At 52.6% G+C, this 19360-nt stretch overlaps 1 protein-coding gene across 1 annotated transcript; it reads right to left on the bottom strand.

Annotated features, from left to right (window-relative positions):
* Positions 1-4342: 4342 nt before the first annotated feature.
* On the bottom strand, positions 4343-19221 carry STX12 (syntaxin 12). Its single transcript, XM_029081044.2, has 9 exons — positions 18977-19221; positions 13604-13673; positions 11927-12026; positions 11569-11706; positions 10828-10871; positions 9822-9927; positions 9428-9500; positions 8461-8543; positions 4343-5837 (listed from the first exon to the last, which is right to left on the bottom strand). Exons 1-9 carry the CDS (start codon positions 19212-19214, stop codon positions 5745-5747), a joined length of 945 nt encoding a protein of 314 aa, XP_028936877.1. The 5' UTR covers positions 19215-19221; the 3' UTR covers positions 4343-5744.
* Positions 19222-19360: the final 139 nt, after the last annotated feature.

The following is a 19360-nucleotide window of genomic DNA, read 5'->3' as shown; positions in this document are numbered from 1 at the left end:
CCACCACCTGTCAATGGCGTGACTGTGGGCAAGTCACTTCACCTCTCTGGGCCTCATCGGGAAAATGGGGATTAACTGGGAGCCTCACATGGGACAACCTGATGATCCTGTATCTACCCCCAGCGCTTAGAACAGTGCTCTGCACATAGTAAGCACTAAACAAATAACAGTATTGAAGCAGCGTGGCTCGGTGGAAAGGGCACGGGCTTGGGAGTCAGAGGTCATGGGTTCGAATTCCGGCTATGCCACTTGGCAGCTGGGTGACTGTGGGCAAGTCACTTCACTTCTCTGTGCCTCAGTGACCTCATCTGGAAAATGGGTATTAAGACTGTGAGCCTCACGTGGGACCTGATGACCCAGTATCTAACCCCAACGCTTAGAACAATGTTCTGCACATAGTAAGCACTGTACAAATACCAACAGTATTATTATTATTAACAGTAACAGACACGTTCCCTGCCCTCAGTCCCCCAGCCCGACTGAAATAATAACAATTCAGTCAGTCAAATGTATTGAGCGCTTCCTACATGCGGAGCACTGTACTAAGCGCTTGGAATGCACAATTTGGCAACGGATAGAGACAGTCCCTCCCCAAGAACGGACTCACAAATAATGATGGTATTTGTCAAGCGCTTACTTTGTGCAAAGCACTGTCCTAAGCGCTGGGCAGAGAAGCAGCGGGGCTCAGTGGAGAGAGGCCGGGCTTGGGAGTCAGAGGTCATGACTCCATGGGTCCCGGCTCAGTCACTTGTCAGCTGTGTGACTTTGGGCAAGCCACTTCACTTCTTTGAGCCTCAGTTACCCCATCTGTAAAATGGGGATTAAGACTGTGAGCCCCATGTGGGACAACCTGATCACCTTGTATCCTCCCCAGCGCTTAGAACAGTGCTTTGCACATAGTAAGCGCTTAATAAATGTCATCGTTATTATTATTATTATAAGGTGATCAGGTTGTACGCTGGGATAGATACAAGTTTCTCAGTCATTCCTCTGTCAGCCACCCCCGCTTCTTTGCCTGTCTTTTTTCCCTCAACATTTGGGGGCTGATTCCCACCCCTTCTTCCCCTTGACTAGACTTTCTGGACCCCAGGGACTAAGCCTCCAGCTTTTCTTTTATTTTTTTTATGGTATTTCATTCGATCGTATTTATTAAGTGCTTCCTGTGTGGAGAGCACTGTATTAAATGCTTGGGAAAGTACAATCCAACAATAGAGTGACAATCCCTGCCCACAACAAGCTCACAGTCTAAAGGGGAGAGACAGACATCAATACAAATAAAATTTTCAGATCTATACATAAGTGCTGAGGTGCTGGGATAAGGGGGAAGAGCAAAGGGAGCAAGTCAGGGGGATGCAGAAGGGAGTGGGAGATGAGGAAAAATGGGGCTTAGTCTGGGAAGGTCCCTTGGAGATGTGCCTTCAGTGAGGCTATTTGTTAAGCGCTCACTATGTGCCAGGCACTGTACTAAGCCCTGGGGTAGATGCAAGATAATTGGGTTGGACACATCAATTTCAAAATTTAGGGTTTCGCCTTCAAGGGGCCCCAACACGTTTGCAACCTGTGTTCAAATTTCCGGGGTGGCGGCACCCCTGGAATCAAATCGGGGCAGTTCTGGGGGAAGGAGGGCAGGGGGTAGGAGCTGTCGCGGAGTCCCCGTCCGGGAGCCACGCAAGCCTGGGTTCCCTTGGCCCTCTCTCTGACAACGTGGAGCCGACGGGTCCCATACAGGCCACCAAGCCGCTGGACCCCCCCAATTAGACTGTAAGCCCGTCAAACGGCAGGGACTGTCTCTATCTGTTGCCGACCTGTTCATCCCAAGCGCTTAGTACAGTGCTCTGCACATAGTAAGCGCTCAATAAATACTATTGAATGAATGAATGAACAGAAAGAGGGCGCCCAGTTCAGAGCCCCAGGTCATCCTTACCACCTAGATTACCCGGTGACCTGTGAGGAACTGGTTATAGTGCCAGTGACACCTGGATCAAGCCCAGGTCGAAAGAAGTCCCCAGTGAACCGGGGTCTGAATGAAAGGTCTTTAGCAGTTGCTTCTGAAACCCCCTTCTTTTCCAGGTTTTCCTAGAAAACCTATGCGTTTAAATCATGTATGTAATCCAGGTGGGACTCTTTTTCCCGAGAGGAGAATGTCGAAAATATATTCTTTCCTTACCAAAGTCACCTTTTTCACCTTGGCCATATTCCTCTGCCTTCCGTGGAGCTGATGTAAACAGTCTCGTTGGTATCCAGCTATTACACTCACCTTGCACCCTTTACCACGGCTAAACCTCTTTGTTTGGGTACCGGCATCATTGGTGACGTCATTAACCCTCCCGCACCGCTAATTCCCCCGGTAACGCGAAGCTGCAGGGCTCAGGGCCTACGAAAACGGATCGACTTTTAGATCGACTTTTAGATTTAGCTTTTTACCTTTTTGCTTTTTTACCTTTAGCTCCGGACGACTCACCGAACAAAGGGAAATTAAAAAAAAAAACAAAACGAGGCAAGCTATTCATTGACTCTCTTACTAAACTTAACTGGGCTAAACTGGGTAGAAGCTTCCAACCCTTGCCTAATTTTTTTTTTCTCTTTTTGGTAGGGGTGTTAGTGTTATGCTCTCCAGATTAAATTGGTGCTAACCTAAACTTCTTCAATTCGTTAATACTTGTAATGGGTATGTATCTGTCTTGGGGAAGCCAAAATGAATGGGTTTTTCTGGGGAAAGTATGAAAGTAGACATGAAATAATGGTCACAACTTCTCTGTGCCTCAGTTCCCTCATCTGTAAAATGGGGATTAAGACTGTGAGCCCCACATGGGACAACCTGATTCCCCTGTGTTTACCCCAGCACTTAGAACAGTGCTCTGCACATAGTAAGCAGCGTGGCTCAGTGGAAAGAGCATGGGCTTTGGAGGCAGAGGTCATGAGTTCGAATCCCAGCTCTGCCACCTGTCAGCTGTGTGACCGTGGGCAAGTCACTTAACTTCTCGGTGCCTCAGTTACCTCATCTGTAAAATGGGGACTAAGACTGTGAGCCCCACGTGGAACATCCTGATTCCCGTGTCCATCCCAGCGCTTAGAACAGTGCTCGGCACATAGTAAGCGCTTAACAAATACCAACATTATTATTATTATAGTAAGCGCTTAACAAATACCAACATTATTATCATGAAAAAGGCAATGATCTTGGAGGAAAAAAGTTGGGCATAAAATTGTAACTCAGAATTTTAATGAATGTAAATATTTTCTTATAAGCTTGTTATAGGTAGTCAAATTTTGTAGAAAAAGGGGCTTCAGTTCATCTTTTGGAGGAAGAATCAGGTTCAGAAAGGGATGGAACAGGGAACAGTCTCTCCCCCCAGGGGGAAATAGAGATTCCAAAGATACCTAGGCAAATTGTGGGGTTGGGGCCATAACAATGATCGATGGATCAATAACTAAACAGTTCTTTAACCCATAGCAAAGCTATGCTTGTGTGGACCCATGCCCCACAAGCATCCCAAAGGTGAACGGAGGAAGCAGCCACTTGTTGCCACGCAGGACTTAGAAGGTGGGTTTGCCCGAACCCTTCTCTCAGCTTGGCACCGCTGGTCCAGAGACCTGTTTCGTCTGTTTCTGACCTCACAGTTGAAGGGGAAGTGTCATGGAGTTTAATTGAGGCTTGCAAAGTGCTTTATATTTCTGCACTGCCTTCCCGACTCCATGTCCTCCCACCAGTGAGCCAGCTTACAGCCCCCCTTGCCCCCTTACTGGGGCTTTCAGATTTCCATCAAGCAGATGCCAATAGGGCTTGCTGTGTGACTTATATTTCGGAAGAGTAAACGGCATGGACTAGTGTAAAGATCTTGGGCCTCGTGGTCAGAAGACGTGGGTTCTAATTCCCCACTCTGCTGCTTGCCTGCTGTGTGACCTCGGGCAAGTCACTTAACTTCTCTGAGGCTGTTTCCTCAACTGTAAAATGGGGATTCGATCCCCTCCCTCCTACTCTGAGCCTCACGTGGGACAGGGACGATGTCCGGCCTGATAGACTTGTATCTACCTCAGTGCCTTCTAACAGTGCTTGACATAGTGCTTAACAAATACCATTTAAAAAGCAGGGGGAAGGGGGCTCACAGCTGAAAGCCATGTGGGCTGCCATACTGTGAGCCCCAAGTGGGCCAGGGACTGTGTCCATTCTGCTGCCGAGGCATTCAGTAAATGATAAATAATAATTATTATTACTCGAGACCACAAAAACTTGGCTGTTTCCTTTGTGCTCTTCAAGTGAAAGGGAGAGGGAAGACAAGGGTCCCCGGGGAAATGAAGCTCCCGTCAAGCTGACCCCCAGGCTACCAACCGACAGAGAATGACTTTGAAAGCTTTTAAAAATGTTTATTGATATTCACCGGATGGAATGACGGGGGCCGTAGTGCAAAGAAATCTGTGCGGTTCTGGAAACAGGTTTTCCTAATATTCACAGTTAGTTCTGGAAGCAGTTAATAATATTACTGAGGGAAAATATAAATAAGTTGGGGTGAACCACAACCCCGAAGCTCATCAGTGGGCGGATGGGACTTTGTCGCCTCAGCTCAGGTGACCAGAGACGGTGAAGGGGTTTGTTCTCTCCAATCTCCCCTGGCCAGAGACACGACACAGACGTCGGTAGTTACATTACACAAGGAGAGCCCTCCCCCCTCGCCCTCACCCAACATTTCCCCCCAGTGTACCCAGACTCCTCTGCCCTCCTGCTCAGAAATGAGGCTAAGTGCTAGTACGAGCGGCTGCTCGGCCCAGCACTATTTACAGGATGGATGTGCTCTCCAATCTGCCTCCAGCTTCCCAGCGCACGCTTCTGGAGAGTTTGCCAGCAAACCCACCTCTCTCCAGGAAAGCCTCAAGGCAACTCCAGGCTTCGGCCACAGCGCTGCCGCTCAACCTGGCGCCAATGGGATTCATCATCGTCCCAGTCTCCGTGGGCCGGGGAGAGGAGCAGCGGGCTCCATCCCGGTTCTGCCAGTCACTTTACCCTTGTGGGAAAACCGAGGGTGCTGTTGTCTGAACTAAATCCTCGGGGCGGGGAGGTGGATGGGTTAAGGGATGTCAAGGGCCGACCAGTCGGGGGAGAGGCGGAGACGGGCTATGATCTCGATCTTGTAACCGCGTGCCCATCAGAGAGCCGAACTCCGACATCCCGGCCCCAAGCCCGCTCCAGCCCTCAGGCATCGTGGCGCTCTCTGGGCTAAAGTCTCCCACCCTAGGCCCCAAGGGCCCGCTGGAGAGACCCCACGCAAAATGGTGGGGGCAGAGATGGCCGGCTTCACAGGCTCTGCTAGAACCTGGAAATAAGTTCTCTCCCAATCTCTGGGCGAAGGGAGGGATCTGGGATACCCGTAAAACGACAGTAGTACAAGGGGGGAGTGTGTCACTGATCAAAACACAAACGGCAGGAGAGGAGTTCAAGGAGACTCACCCTTCTGCACACACGCCGGGGGGACGGGGAGTAATCGGAATACAAGGGGAAGCAAAACCCAAGGAAGTTCATTCTTAATTCAGGAAACCAATAAAACTGGTACAGAGACAGGCGGCTACGGTCCTTGTGGTTCACACGTGGCGAGGGCCAGTGGCCGGCGGGCTGGTTACTAACTCAATGGCGACGGCGGATACCGGGCGCTGCCCTGGTTGGGTCTGGCCCGCCTGGAGCCTCCCCGGGCCCCGGCCCGGGGAAGACCGCTCCGCGGCTGGGGAAAACCGCTGACCCTCGAGGAACAGTTTTACTTTGACTCCAGCCAGATAATCACTCCCAGGATGACAGAGGCCACCACCAGGATGAACACCAAGATACAGATCTTCTTACGGGATTTTTTCTAACGGAGAGAAGATCGGAGTCACCAGTGAGACCAAACTCTTATTCCACCCCTCTCCTTCTTCCCCCTCTCCCTCGCCGCCTGAGGGGACTTGGTTCTGGGCCTCTCCCCTAGTCTGGATGGACGATGGCAGAGGACTGCCCAGGCCCTGGAAGGTTCAGGACTCCGGGGTCCTCAGCCGGGCCCCCACTGGATCCACGAGGGTCAGCTCCCTCCACACTGATCCTTAGGCACCTGGACCGGAGCCAGCCCCGGCTCCCCCAAGAGCTGGTTGGGGGCCCCCCCTGCCCACTTTAGACTGTGAGCCCCCGACTGGCCAGGGACTATGTCTGACAGATTCTTGTAAGGACCCCAGGGCTTAAGCATGAGCTCTGGCCCACTGAGGTGCCAAACCAAGGTTAGGAATATTAATGCTAATAATGAAGATAATGAGATTCAGACAGAGGTGCCACTGAAATCACATTAATCTGAAAACTAGGTCGCTCCTTCCTCACGTCCCTTCTCTGAGAATCATGCCACGATGGTCACTCTCTGGCTTTTTCAAAAATCTGGGAATGAAAACACAAAGCCAGCTGCTCGAACAGAACCTTACTGAGCAGCTTGGGGGTGGCGGGGGAAGCAGTTATCGGGAGAGGAGGAGTGTGGACAAGGGGCCGATGGGACTCACCAGCTATAACTGAAGCAGAACTGTTAGCTTTGAGCCCTCCAGCCCTCAGGGAAGGGGATCACCTCACATCTCCCTAGGAGCTAAAGACACAGTATAGGAAGGCTGCCCACGTACCTACCTATTGCTCTTCATGACCAAGGAATTGTTAGGGACTGGGGTCACCCCACATCCCCCCGAGTAGCTAAGAAAAGACACAGCATAGGGAGGCTGCCCACGGAGACTACCCACTCCTCTTCATGTGCAAGGAATTGTTAAGGGCAGAGGGTAGCCTGACTGCAAATACAGGAAATCTGCTGAAATCTGCAGCGGGAGAGCTGGAAGGGCCCCAAGAGAGCTAGAGGGCTCATCCAGCCCTTGGCCAACTGGAAGCTGCTTGGTTTAGCGGACAGAGCACAGGCCTGGGAGTCAGAGGACATGGGTCCTGATCTCGGCTGTACCACTGGTCTCTGGGTGGCCCTGGGCAAGTCACAGCGTGGCTCAGTGGAAAGAGCACAGGCTTTGGAGTCAGAGGTCATGAGTTCGAATCCCAGCTCTGCCACTTGTCAGCTGTGTGACTGTGGGCAAGTCACTTCACTTCTCTGTGCCTCAGTTCCCTCATCTGGAAAATGGGGATGAAGACTGTGAGCCCCACGTGGGACAACCTGATTCCCCTGTGTCTACCCCAGCGCTTAGAACAGTGCTCTGCACATAGTACGCGCTTAACAAATACCAACATTATTATTAACTTCTCTGTACCTCAGTCATCTCATCTGTAAAATGGGGATTATGACTGTGAGCCCTATGTGGAACAGCAGCTGTATCTAACTCAAGATTATGTTTTATCTATCCCAGCACTTAGGACAGTGCCTGGCACACTGTAAGTGCTTAACAAATACTTAAAAAAAAGGCAACAGCCAATTCACCCAGGAGAAGATAGTGGTCCAGTTTTTAACAACTGCTTTTTTTGAACATCTTCGGTGTTGGAGCCTTCTGTTTCCAGATGTGACTTGCCTGAAAGCCAAGAACTCTTGCCATCCCGGCTAGGAAGACTGGCATCCACAGCTCTACCTCATTCTTCTGCTTGCCCTCTAGGACCTGCCCCATGTCTCCCTGAAGCCCGTTCGGTGGTCAGGGTCGAACCGCCAACTGGCTCCTTTAGCCCCAGACCCAATCCCATACTCTCTTGGGGTGAAACACTCCCTGCCCACAATGAGTTCACAGTCTTGGAGGGGTGGACGACCTGGTTTGGGATCATCGGTGAGAGACACACCGTGGAGTCCTTCCCCCCATCAACCTACCCCTTCCTGCTGAGCTCTGTTTCTTGTGCTTTTGAGCATTATGTTGCCTGATTGGAAGGTTCAAGGCTACGACAGCCCCACCGTGAGATCCTCTTGAGGTCCTCCTGGTTCATGCTTTACGCTCAGGGCCCAACTCACTACCACTGTAAGCTCCTTGTCTATCCATCCATTAACCAGTCAATGACAGATTTACTTAGTACCTACTGTGTCCTAAGGTCTTCGTGCCTTCCTACTCCACTAATGATTCATATGCTGTAAATGTGCTGTGTCTGGACTTTTTCTCCACTCCCCTTTCCCAAGTGTCTGTCACTTTTCCCCACTGCCCTTGACTTAGATTGGGAGCCCAGGGTGGGACAGGGATGGTGTCTGAATTTGCTTATTTGGTACTCATCCAGTACCAAAATTCAGAGCTCAGTGCAGAGCAGGTGTTCAATAACATCATGCCAACAACTCCGTGGGTGGGTCTCATACAAATTAGAAGCCCCAGACCCTGCCCTCTAGGAGTTTACCAACCCTCGCCCCTACTCCTACCCAGCTCCAAGATCCTGAGCTACCACTCCAGCCATTCTGTTTGTCCTCTGCGTCCGGCAGGATGGAGGGGATCCCGGCCAGGGATGAGCCCAGCTGCTGTTGGGCTATCTGTGACCAGAACAGGCCGGCCCTCTCAGCCCACACTCACCTGGTAGTGGGCAGCCCGCTGAAGCTGGTCGCTGGCTCTTTCCACGTGCACCTCTGAGCTCTCCACACTCGCTTCTATGCTGTCTGTGGAACGAAGGGCAGGTCAGAGCAGCTGGAGGCCCGCGGACATTTCTGCTGTCTGTCCTTCCCTTCCCCACTGGTCACTCCCCTGCATCCCTTCAGCTCAGCTGCTCGCCCATCACCGCTCCCCTGCTTCCAATGGCCCTGCTGCTCATCTCCCCAGTGTACATAGAGATGTCTCTCTCTCTCCCTGCTCCTTTAGGGCCTGGTGCACCCCAGGGAAACCCAGCAAGGTACAGCTCTGGACATCAGCTGCAAAACTCAGTCTCCAGCCATTGGGGTTTTGAGCTGGGGGGCCTGAGCCACAGGATGGGGAGCAGAGAGAAGTGGACATTCATCCCAGGCTCTCTCCATTTCTCTTTCTGCTCCCACCCTTCCCTAGGCCAAACCCTAGCCTCTCTACAAAGGTGGTCAACTTGAAGGATATAATCCAGCTCTTCCGCCTCCTCCCAAGTCCACGTTCCCAGCTCCACCAAGCCAGGATTGTCTTTCCGACACCCTGTGACATAGCTCCCCTTCCTCTGAATCGGGGCCCTTTTCCTTCCTTTCTCCTTCTTCTCCGGCAGGTCCTCCTGCAAGGCGCATCTCAGCCCAATGACTCTGGCCACTTCTGAGGTTGTGGCAGTCATTTCACTAGCCCCGGGGCTCAGCAGACGGGGTCTGGCCTGGAGCCAAGAGTCCGGCCTGCAAACAGCCTGGCTGCTGGAGACAAAGGCAGCTTCACCCCATCAAGACACCCAGGATTCCAACTTTTGGGCATGTTAAAGCCATTGGGAATTCATTTGGATGTCAGTCCCACAACATGGACGGGGTATCCATCGTTCTGCTCTGCAACAGCGACAGAGCCAGCCTCCCTTCCTCCCTGTGGCCGCACCAGCAACTCTCACCGATCATGTCTCCCTGGTCGTGAATCATCATGGCCAAGTCTTTAAAGATCTGATTGACATCCAAGATGTCCGCCTAAAAAAAATAACACAGAAGTTACGTGACCGGGCCGCCCTCGTCCTCACATGAAACAGTATCTGCTGGGGCAAGAGAGGAGACAGGTCGAGCCAGGCCACGGGCCTGGAAGCTGAGCCTGGGCAGTGGGGGCCTTGGCTCTCTGAAACAGGCTCACTCACCGGTCACCATGAACCTCATGCTACTCTCGCAGAATGGCAATCTGGCCCAGAAGAGGATGACCCCGTGACCCAAGGGTGGTGCTGCCGCCTGGAAGAACACCAAGCGTCCACCTGCACGGACCGCCCTCCTCCCTATGGAGGGAAGGAACGGAAGCATCACCTCCAGCTGCTTGATGGCCGTTTCCCTCTCTTTAATCAGCTCCAGGTCCTGCTCCGTGATGGCCATGTCCTCTTCCTGGGACTGCATCTGATTCCAGTCTTCATTGCTGCAGGAAAAGCGAGGGAGTGGGCCTTGAGACTGGTTCTCCCAAGGGGTGTCTCCAATTGGGGGCTCAACTCAGGGGTGTCTCTAAAGGGCATCTCCCCAAAAAGGGGCACCTTGGGCAAGGGATACCCACTCTCTCCTTAGGAGGAACCTCTCTAGGGATTGCAAAGTGAGGCAGGAGCACCTCAAGTTCTCCAAGGGGGCTCCGACAAAAGAGAGGGGGCGGGGCTCTAAACCACCAGGCTCAACCCAGGGCTGGAGGGATGTCTTTCTGCTCCCTCCCATTCCCACCCTTTCCCCTACCCATCTCCCCAGCCAGACTATTGATATGAAGATTGATATCTTTGAGGAAGTTGGGCTCAGGATGAAATCTGTCTTTTCCCTAAAGAGAAAGGCAAACCCTCCTGCACAGATTAAGAATAAACCCAGTCCACCCCTTCTGGGGCCTCAGGGAGACGGTGGGCGGGCAAGCATGAAGCGATCTTGCCAGTTTGGAGCCACCCAGCCTGCTGAACTCCCAAGCGTCCCCCAAGACACTTTTGCCTTTCACTTTTCTGTCACCCCTAGGCGCCCCTGACCTTGGCGCTTCCCCATTCTCAGGGTGAGGGGACCAGAGCCAGGCAAGGTGGCCGGTCCCATCCATGGTCCTGAGCGAGTTGTGGGGGCAGGTGAGGGTCGTCCTCCCGGACTCCCTGCTTCTCAGGTTCCTCACCTCCCCCAGATGGGCTCTCCTTGATTGGCAGACACATCGATGGCCAGTTTCAGGAATTCCACCCCTCCCGACCCCCAGAGTCCACAGTGGGCCCAGCTGGAATGCTACAGAAGTGCCCGCTCCTGGAGAACAAAGGTGCCGGACAGGGCGGAACCAGGCCCGTTCTACCAGGATGCTCAATCTCTTTACCTGTCGAATGAGACCAGCTGCTCCTCTCTGTGCCTCTCCTCCGCCTACAAGACAGACATGTCACTCAGGCCAGCCACTTCCTGCGTGCACAGCGCTACACTGGGCATTTGGAAGAACCCACAGCCCCTGCTTTCCCTTAAGTGTGTCCAACCTGCTGGTCTTGTGTCCATCCCAGTGCTTAGCCCATAGTAAGCACTGAACCAGGCCCATCACCATTAACAGAGGTAGGGGAGGGCCTGATCCCCCATATGGCAGGACCGCTATTGGGGCAAGTTCAAAACCAATCAATTAAAGGTCACCCACTGAGCAACTCTTGGGTGTCCCACACTGTACTGAGCGTTTGGCAAATCCAAGAGAGAAGAATGATACAGTCCCCGCTCTCGAGGAATTTATAGTCTAACATCTATAGTCTTTTCCCTTCAGATCGGGGTGGCTTAGGTATCCACCTGCATAGAAGCAGGAGGAATGGACAGGGTGACCTCTTAAGGTCCTGTCTCAGAATCTAGCAGCTGGAGAAGAAGGGATGGAAAATTGCGGGGGGTGCACACTGGGAAAAAGAATTGTCCCCAATAGCTTTGGAACCACTTTCACCCACTTGCCCAAGCCAGTGGTGCCCGGGGAGACCCTTCTCTTTTTCCCCAACCCAAGTAGCAGTCCCCTGGAGAACGCCTCACCCGACCTCTTCCGACACAGCCTGGCCACCATCTGCCCCAACGATTTCTTCCCAAGAAGCGGACCTACCGAGAGGCGGGAGCCAGCCCTGGCTCGGGCCACAGTCTCCTTCTCCTTTTCCGACACCTTCCTCTGCAGCGCCTGGAAGTTGTTCAGGGCGGCCGAGAAGTCATTCATCAAACGCTCCTTCTGCAGCTTCTGCTGGCGCTGTGAGGGGGATGAAGCCGGTCAGCAGGTCCGGTGGTCAGGCGCAGGTTCACCCTGAGAGGCGGGGCCTCTGGACACCCGTATGAACGATACCATCCTGGCCGCTCAGGGGAACCGATGGGGAGGTTGGCCCTTAGCCTGGAGGCCGGGAAAACCCACACTGCCCTGGGCGGGAACCCTCTGGGCGACCCTCACCGTCCTCACGCTGGCGGAGACACACCTGTTCCGAAGTGGACAGCGGGAGCGGCAGTGATCCCAGTTCCTTGAGATACTCATTGGTTTCCTTGGCCAACTGGTTCGCAGAATGCTGAAGCTGCTGCCTGAGGGGAGGAGGTGGAGGGTCCGTCTGGACTTCCTGGAGCCATCATGCTCACTCTTCCGGCTGGCGGTAGGTATTGCGACACCCATGGCCGCCCATGAAAAATGGCCAGGGACCCCACCGCCCAGGGGCCCTGGGCAGTGGCTCAGTTGACCACTGCAGGCAGGAAGCGAGTCCTAAGAGAGGGCACTCAGGCGTCCAGATCAGGGGATGCCAAGCAGCCTCTTGGGCTTCACCATCTCCATCCACCCTGACCGACCCAAGCCGTTTCAGCCTAAAAAAACCCCAGCAGCCACTTGCAGCTCTGGCTGAAGCCGCCTGGCTGAGTGGGCCTGATCGGGCCAAGGGGCAGGTGGGGGGCCTCCACAGATGAACTAACTCCTCAGTGGTTCAGCCGCTCCCCGAGCCCCCACCCATTCCCCGCCTCTTGCCTGGCACCAGGTCCGCGCCCTGTCTCAGCAACAGCACTGTGCCATCGGGTGGCAGACAACCCCTCTCTCCCCTCCATTTTTTCCCTAGCCCAGGTGAGCCCGAGCTGTTTCATAATTGGCAAGGGATGCACTGGGGGGCAGGGAGGGGGAAAGGGAAGTGGGGCCGGGGCAGGGCCTGAGGAGGCAGGGGGATTAAGGAGATGGCGGACTCGGATCTGTAACCCTTAAACACTTCATCTTCACCCCACCTTCAGCTCCCCAGCATTTCATTCACTAATTCATTTATTCATTGGTATTTATTGAGCACTTACTGTCTGCAGAGAACTGTACGCTTGGGAGAGTACAACATAATAAGCAGACACATTCACTGCCCGCAACGAGCTTACCGTCTAGAGCACTTATAAACAGCCATAATTTATTTATATTTATGTCCACATCCCCCTTTCCCTACCAACTCTGCTGCACTATACTCTCCCAAGTGCTTAATACAGTGCTTTGCACACAGTAACTGTTCAATAAATACCACTGGTTGATTGATTCCCTCTCTTCCTCAGTCTCTCTGAAAAGCCTCAGGCAGGAGCACACAGGTTCTGCTCTCCCACGTGCTCCTCCTTCTGACTAGAGGGCCGGGAGGAGGGTTTTGTACAGTGCTTGCAAGGAATAAGCACTTAATAAATCCTATTAGCCACACCCTTTAGACTATAAACTTTTTGTGGGCAGGGAATGTGCCTGTTTATTGCTATACTGTACTCTTCCAAGCACTTAGTACAGTGCTCTGCACACAGTAAACGTTCAATAAATACCACTGAATGAATGAATAAATTAGTAGAATCCAGGACTACGGGCTCCCAGCTCTGTACTCTTCTCACTAGGTTGTGCTGTCCCCCATGCCAGCTGTCAGTTAAATTCTGCAGTCAATCTGGTGACTTCCAGGAGTCCTGCCCCACCATCCAACTTGGGCCAGCATCCCCGCTTGCCACAGGATTCAACTGGACAATCAGTGGGCACAGTCCAGGGTTTTGGCCAAAGCCCATGTCTGTGGGGTTGGGTAAGGTGGGGAAGAGCAGTAGATGGGGTGGAGGTGGGAGGGAAAACAGCTGGGGGTGGGGGAGATGGCGAAGACGGGGGTTGGGGATGACACACTCACAAATTTTCTTGCAGTTTGCTCGAGTCCTGCTTGGTTCCTAATTGGCTCATCAGGTTCTTTATCTGTGCAGCTGGAAAAAAAATGGAGTGCACTGTGGCAAAGGCATCGAGGGGAGGGGGGCCACTTGTCCTTCCCCAAGGATGCCCGCTCCACCCTGCCCCCAAGAGAGAAGCTCACTGAGCAGAAACAGCCAGGACTAGGGTCAGGGCAGACCATCCCAACCGGAATGACAGTCCAGTCGCCCTCCCTGTTGGAGTAATGGGGTCCCTTCTGGGCCCACCCCCCCACCCCTCTGGCCAGCAGAGTGTTTTAACACCTGGACCACTGATGCTCACTTGGAAATTGCTCTGGAGGCTGGCAGGCTCACGTCCCTTTGCGCCCCAAATGCCAAGGGTGCCACCCGCAACCCCTCACTAACCCTACGCCGCGCTTCCTGACCGCTCCCCACCCATATGCAACCAATGTTCTGTGCGGGTCTCTGTCCTCCCAAAAATCCTCCAATGATTACCCATTCCTCTCCACATCAAGCACCCGGCTTCTAATCCCAGCTCTGCCACTTGCCTGCTGCGTAACCTTGGGCAAGTCATTTTGCTTCTCTCTGCCTCAGTTCCCTCATCTGTATGATGGGGATTAAGACAGTGAGCCCCATGAGGGACATGGACCGTGTCCAACCTGATTAGCTTATATCTTCCCCCAGCCTGCCATGTACCAAGCCCTTAAATACCAGAAGAAAAAAAGTACAAACTCTTCACCATTGGCTTTACGGTACTCCATCAGCTCTCGCTGGCTCCTCTTCCACTACACCCCAGCTCACACTCTTCATTCCTCTCTGTGACTCATCCTCAGTTCTCCAGCTGTTAGCCTCTTGCTCGTGTCCTCCCCTTTGGCTGAAACTCCCCCTTCACCACCAGCAAACCACTGCTCTAACCACTGTCAAATCACTTCTGAAATCACACCTCCTCCAAGAGGCCTTCCCAAATTAATCTCCTACCTCCCCATATTCTCCCCAACTGCCACTTCAACACTTCCACCTCACCTAAGCATTTGGTTGCTTACTAATCAATCAATGAATCAATGACACTAACCCCATTTCTCCCATTACAGTTATGTCTACACATATATAGCCTCTATGGCTCCTTCCTACCTTTAATTTATTTTAGGGTCTGTCTTCCCCACCAGATTGTTAACTTCTTGAGAGCAAATATTAGGCTTACTAACTGCTGAACTGTCTCAGGCACGAGGTACAGTCCTCTCTGCAAACAGAAGGCGCGCTCAAATACCACTGGCAGAGATGGACTGATTAACGAGTCTCAGGAAATTCCCCGCTGAGAATGTGTGCCTTTACTCCATTTGGCCAGATAATGAGCTTCATTCTGGGGGAGCAGGGTTGGCCAGCAAACCTTGGCTCAGTCCCTGAATGCAGCCAGAAGAGACACTGTACATTCCTGATCTCCCCTCTTTAGAAACGTTCTGTTCATACCGTTCTCTTCAGTTCTTACAGTTCTCTATATTGCAAGTACATTGTGGGCAGGGAATGCGTCTATCAACTCTTTCAGACTGTACTCATGCAGGCATTTAGTACAGTGCGCAAAAAGCTCTCAATAAAGACAACTGATTGATTCATAAGGGGCTGTCGTTTGCTATTGGGACTACCATCGGATTGTGGATGGCTCAGAATTATTAAACAACAATAATAGTTGTGGCATTTGCTAAGCACATACTCTACGTCAACAGATTAAGTAGGTACAAAATAGTAAGGTTGAACACATTACCTGTCCCACATGGGGTTCACAGTCTAACTAGCAGGGAGGACAGATGTTGCATCCCCATTTTACAGGTGAGGAAACTGAGGTCTAGAGAAATTGAGTAACTTGCTCCCAGATCACACAGGAGGTAACTGGGAAGGAGAGTGGTCTAGTGGATAAATCGTGGGCCTGGGCATCAGAAGACCTGGGTTCTCATGCCGGCTCCACCACTTGTCTGCTGTGTGACCTTGGGCAAATCACTTCACTGTGCCTCAGTTCTCTCATCTGTAAAATAGGGATTAAGACTGTGAGCCCCATGTGGGACAGGGATAGTGTCCAACCCGATTACCTTGCATCTACTCCAACACTTAGTACAGTGCCTGGCACACAGTAAGCGCTTAGCAAGTGCCATAAACAAAACAAACAAAAAAATTTGGCAAAACCAGGATTAGAAGCCAGATCCTCAGCCTCTCGGGTTCACGCTCCGTCCATTAGGCCACGATTTGTTCCAATCCCCTGCCACGGGAAACTCAGCGTGGAATGTCCCAGGAGTGGGATGCAGCAGCGGCGGCACTAGAAGGCTGCCAAAGTCTCATCACTCTGCCCCATTTTCAGTCCACCTCATTTCGTCAAAGAGAAAGCCTCAACCTTGTGTCACACCCCTATCGGGCTTGGCCAAAGCCCTCAGGAGTCAAAAAACCCGGTCGATCAGACGGTTGGTATAGAAGGGATCCAACTAGGAAATGTTCCAGACAGAAGGCAATTAGGGGGACATCAACTTCGCCTGTGACCTGAGCCTCCTACTGATCGGATCTGATCGGAAACCTAACAGCTGACAAAGGGGCCGGGCACCAGCCTAGCAGGAGGAGGAGGAAAAGGAGGCCTTCTGACACAAGCAGCCAGTCTGGGAGGGAGTCTGCAGACACTTTTCAAGCCAAATGAGAATACAGGTGGGAATTATGATCAGCACAAACACCTCACCTCAGTGTCTTTCCCTGAAAAGCCTGTTTGCACCTCCAATTAAAAGACACCGAACCACCAAAGTTACCTAAAAGAAATGACTCCTTTTGCCTTCCCGCTGCTAAGGCACCAATGAATGGTGGTATTTTTCATAGGGAGCGCACTGTGTTACCACTGGGGGAGATATAAGATGACGATGAATAAGAATGATAACGGAGGTATCTGTTAAGTCCTTTCTACTTGCTATTGTGCTAAGTGCGGTGGTGGTAAATACAATACAATCAGCTCGGAGACAGTCCCTGTCCCACATGAAGCTCAAGGTCTAAGGAGGAAGGGAGAACTGGAATTTAATCTATTTTATAAATCAGGAAACTGAGGCCCAAAAGAATTAAGTGACTTGCCCAAGGTCACCCAGCAACCACCGGGAGACTTCCGACTCCCAATCCCGTGCTCTTTCCACTATGCCTCGCTGTATCCCGTCATGAAATTTATGGTCCCAAGGCAAATAAAGGAGAAGTTGCTATCTAAGGCCTCTGACCTGATTCAGTCTCAAACTCAAAGACCAGAAAAGGGGGGCCTGGAGCTTGGAACCCCAAGTTTTCACGCTCCACCCCCGATGGCCCAAGAAAGGCATAGCTTCCGAGTTTATTTAGCAGTGGTGTCGTCACCACTTCGGCACTATGTGAGCACATTATCTCGGGCCTCGCCCCACAGACCTCTTTACGATTGGCCTCTGTGGGGCTGTGCATTCTTGTTTTCAAAGAATAGGAAACTGGAGTACAAAGAGAGGAAACATCACCCAAGTCCACCCAAGGAGTCAATAGCCAGACTGGGTTTAGGCCTGGTAACAACAGTCCTCTACTGTGCCTGAAATCCCTCCCCTTTCATATCCCACAGACCACCATTCTGCCCATCTTCAAAGCCCTACTAAAACTGTCTCCTCCCAAAAGCCTTCTCTGACCAACTTCTCTCCCCAACTATTCTCCCTCCCTTCTGCATCATCTATGCACCTGCGCTCACCCCCCCCATCTTTTTAATACTCACCCCACCCCCACTCCCAGAGCTCTTACGGACATAAACTTACACTCAGTTGCTTCTCCAATTCATAATATATTTTACTGCCTATCTTCCCCACTAGCGTGTAAGCCCTCGGGGATAAAGATCACATCTACCAACTCTACTGTATTGCCCCCTCCCAAGCGCTTAGTATAGTGCTCTGCACACAGTACGCTCTGAATAAATAACATCAAGGGATGGATTGAGAATGCCCTTCAGTCTCTGACAGAGCGCTGGTGGGCAGGGTGTGACATCTGCGACCTGGGAAGTATCACATAATTGGGTCTGGCTCAGAAAAATGGAAAGACTCAGCATTTCAGAAGCCAGGATTATCCAAGTCCTTAGAGGTAAAAGACCACCATCTAGGAGCACAATCCTTATATTACCTGGGGACAACAGCTGTCCAGGACTGGATGGTTGGGACGCCTTAACTCACTCATTCCCCTCACCCAATCTGGTGAACTAATAATGATGATAATATTAATAATAATAGTAACAATACTTGTCAGGCACCACTGCGTACAGTACGCTGTACTAAGCAGAACCTGAGAGCTACCACACCTATCCAACTACACACTTATACAATTTTTCTTTTCTCCACTTCTACCAGCAAATGATTTTGTGTCGGTTATATTGCTATAGTGTTCTCTCCCAAGCGCTTAGCACAGTGCTCTGCACACAGTAAAAGCACAATAAATACAACTGATTCTCCCTGTTTGGCCCGTAAGCTCCTAGAAGGCAGGGATTGTGGCTTGGGATCTATGGCTCTCTCTCAAGTGTTTTTTAGACACCATTAAACATGCAAAATCAGTGGTATTTGAGCACTTTTTGTGTGCAGAGCATTGTACTAAGCACTTGGGAGAGGACAATATAACAATATTTGATAGATAGTTGCTAGGTGCCAGTGATTGAGGATGCCCAGAAAGTACAATACTAATAATTGCGGTATTTACGTGCTATATTCATTCAATCACATTTATTGAGCGCTTACTGTGTGCAGGACTGTACTAAGCACTTGGAATCTCGACAACAGATATGTCAAGTACTGTACTAAGCGCTGGGGTAGATACAAGATAATCAAGCCTCATATGGGCTCAGAGTCTACGTAGGAGGAAGATAAGGCGCTGAATCCCCACTTTGCAGATAGGTAACTGACGCACAGAAGTGACTTGTCCAAGGTCACTCGGCAGACCAGGGGCGAAGCCGGGATTAGAACCCAGGACCTCGGACTGCCAGGCCCGGGCTCTTCGCTTAGGCCAGGCTGTCACTGCGTGGGATTGCAGCCGGTCCTCGTCCAGGGGGTTCGAGGTCGGGAGCCTGCCCAACTGCGGATCCAAAGGGGCTGTTTAGGGGGTGGGGGGGGCAGGTGGGGGTCGGCTCGGCTGCCCAAGGGGTCAAGATGGGGAGGGGGGCAAGATGCCACACCACCTCTGCCAGGTGGTCCGACGGCTGGGCCTAACTCCCCACCCCCGGCGAGGCCCAGGACTCCAGGGGTTGCCCTCCGGGGGAGGCGGGGATGTTGGGCAGGGGGTCGACCACCCCCCATCCCTGGGGAGGTGCCCCCTCCCCCCCCCGGTGCCCCCCCCCCCCCCCGCCCCCGGCCCGCACGCACTGGCATGGCTGATCCGCTGGACGTTGCCGCTGCAGATCTGGATGATGCTGCTAAAGTCCAGGAGCGGAGGGGCCGAAGGGGCCGGAGGCCCCGGGGCCCGGTACAGGTCCAAGGAGTCGTACGACATGGTGGGGAGGTCCGGGGGTCCGGGGGAATCCGGGGGGGTCCGGGATGGCAAGGCCGCCGACCCCAAGCCAAGGGAGGGGAGCCCCGACGGCAACCCAACCGCTCTGCGCATGCGCCGACCCCGCCCTATGGGGCCACCCACCACGCATGCGCCTGGGCGGCCTCGAGGCCCCGCCCGCCCCCCGGGGGAGGGGGCGGGCGAGGGGCCGGCGCATGCGCACTTTCTCAGGCTGGCTCACCGTAGGACTTGGTCGAGCC

Source organism: Ornithorhynchus anatinus, chromosome 16, assembly GCF_004115215.2.
Source record: "Ornithorhynchus anatinus isolate Pmale09 chromosome 16, mOrnAna1.pri.v4, whole genome shotgun sequence".
Taxonomy (NCBI): domain Eukaryota; kingdom Metazoa; phylum Chordata; class Mammalia; order Monotremata; family Ornithorhynchidae; genus Ornithorhynchus; species Ornithorhynchus anatinus.
This window is presented reverse-complemented; position numbering and strand designations above follow the sequence as displayed.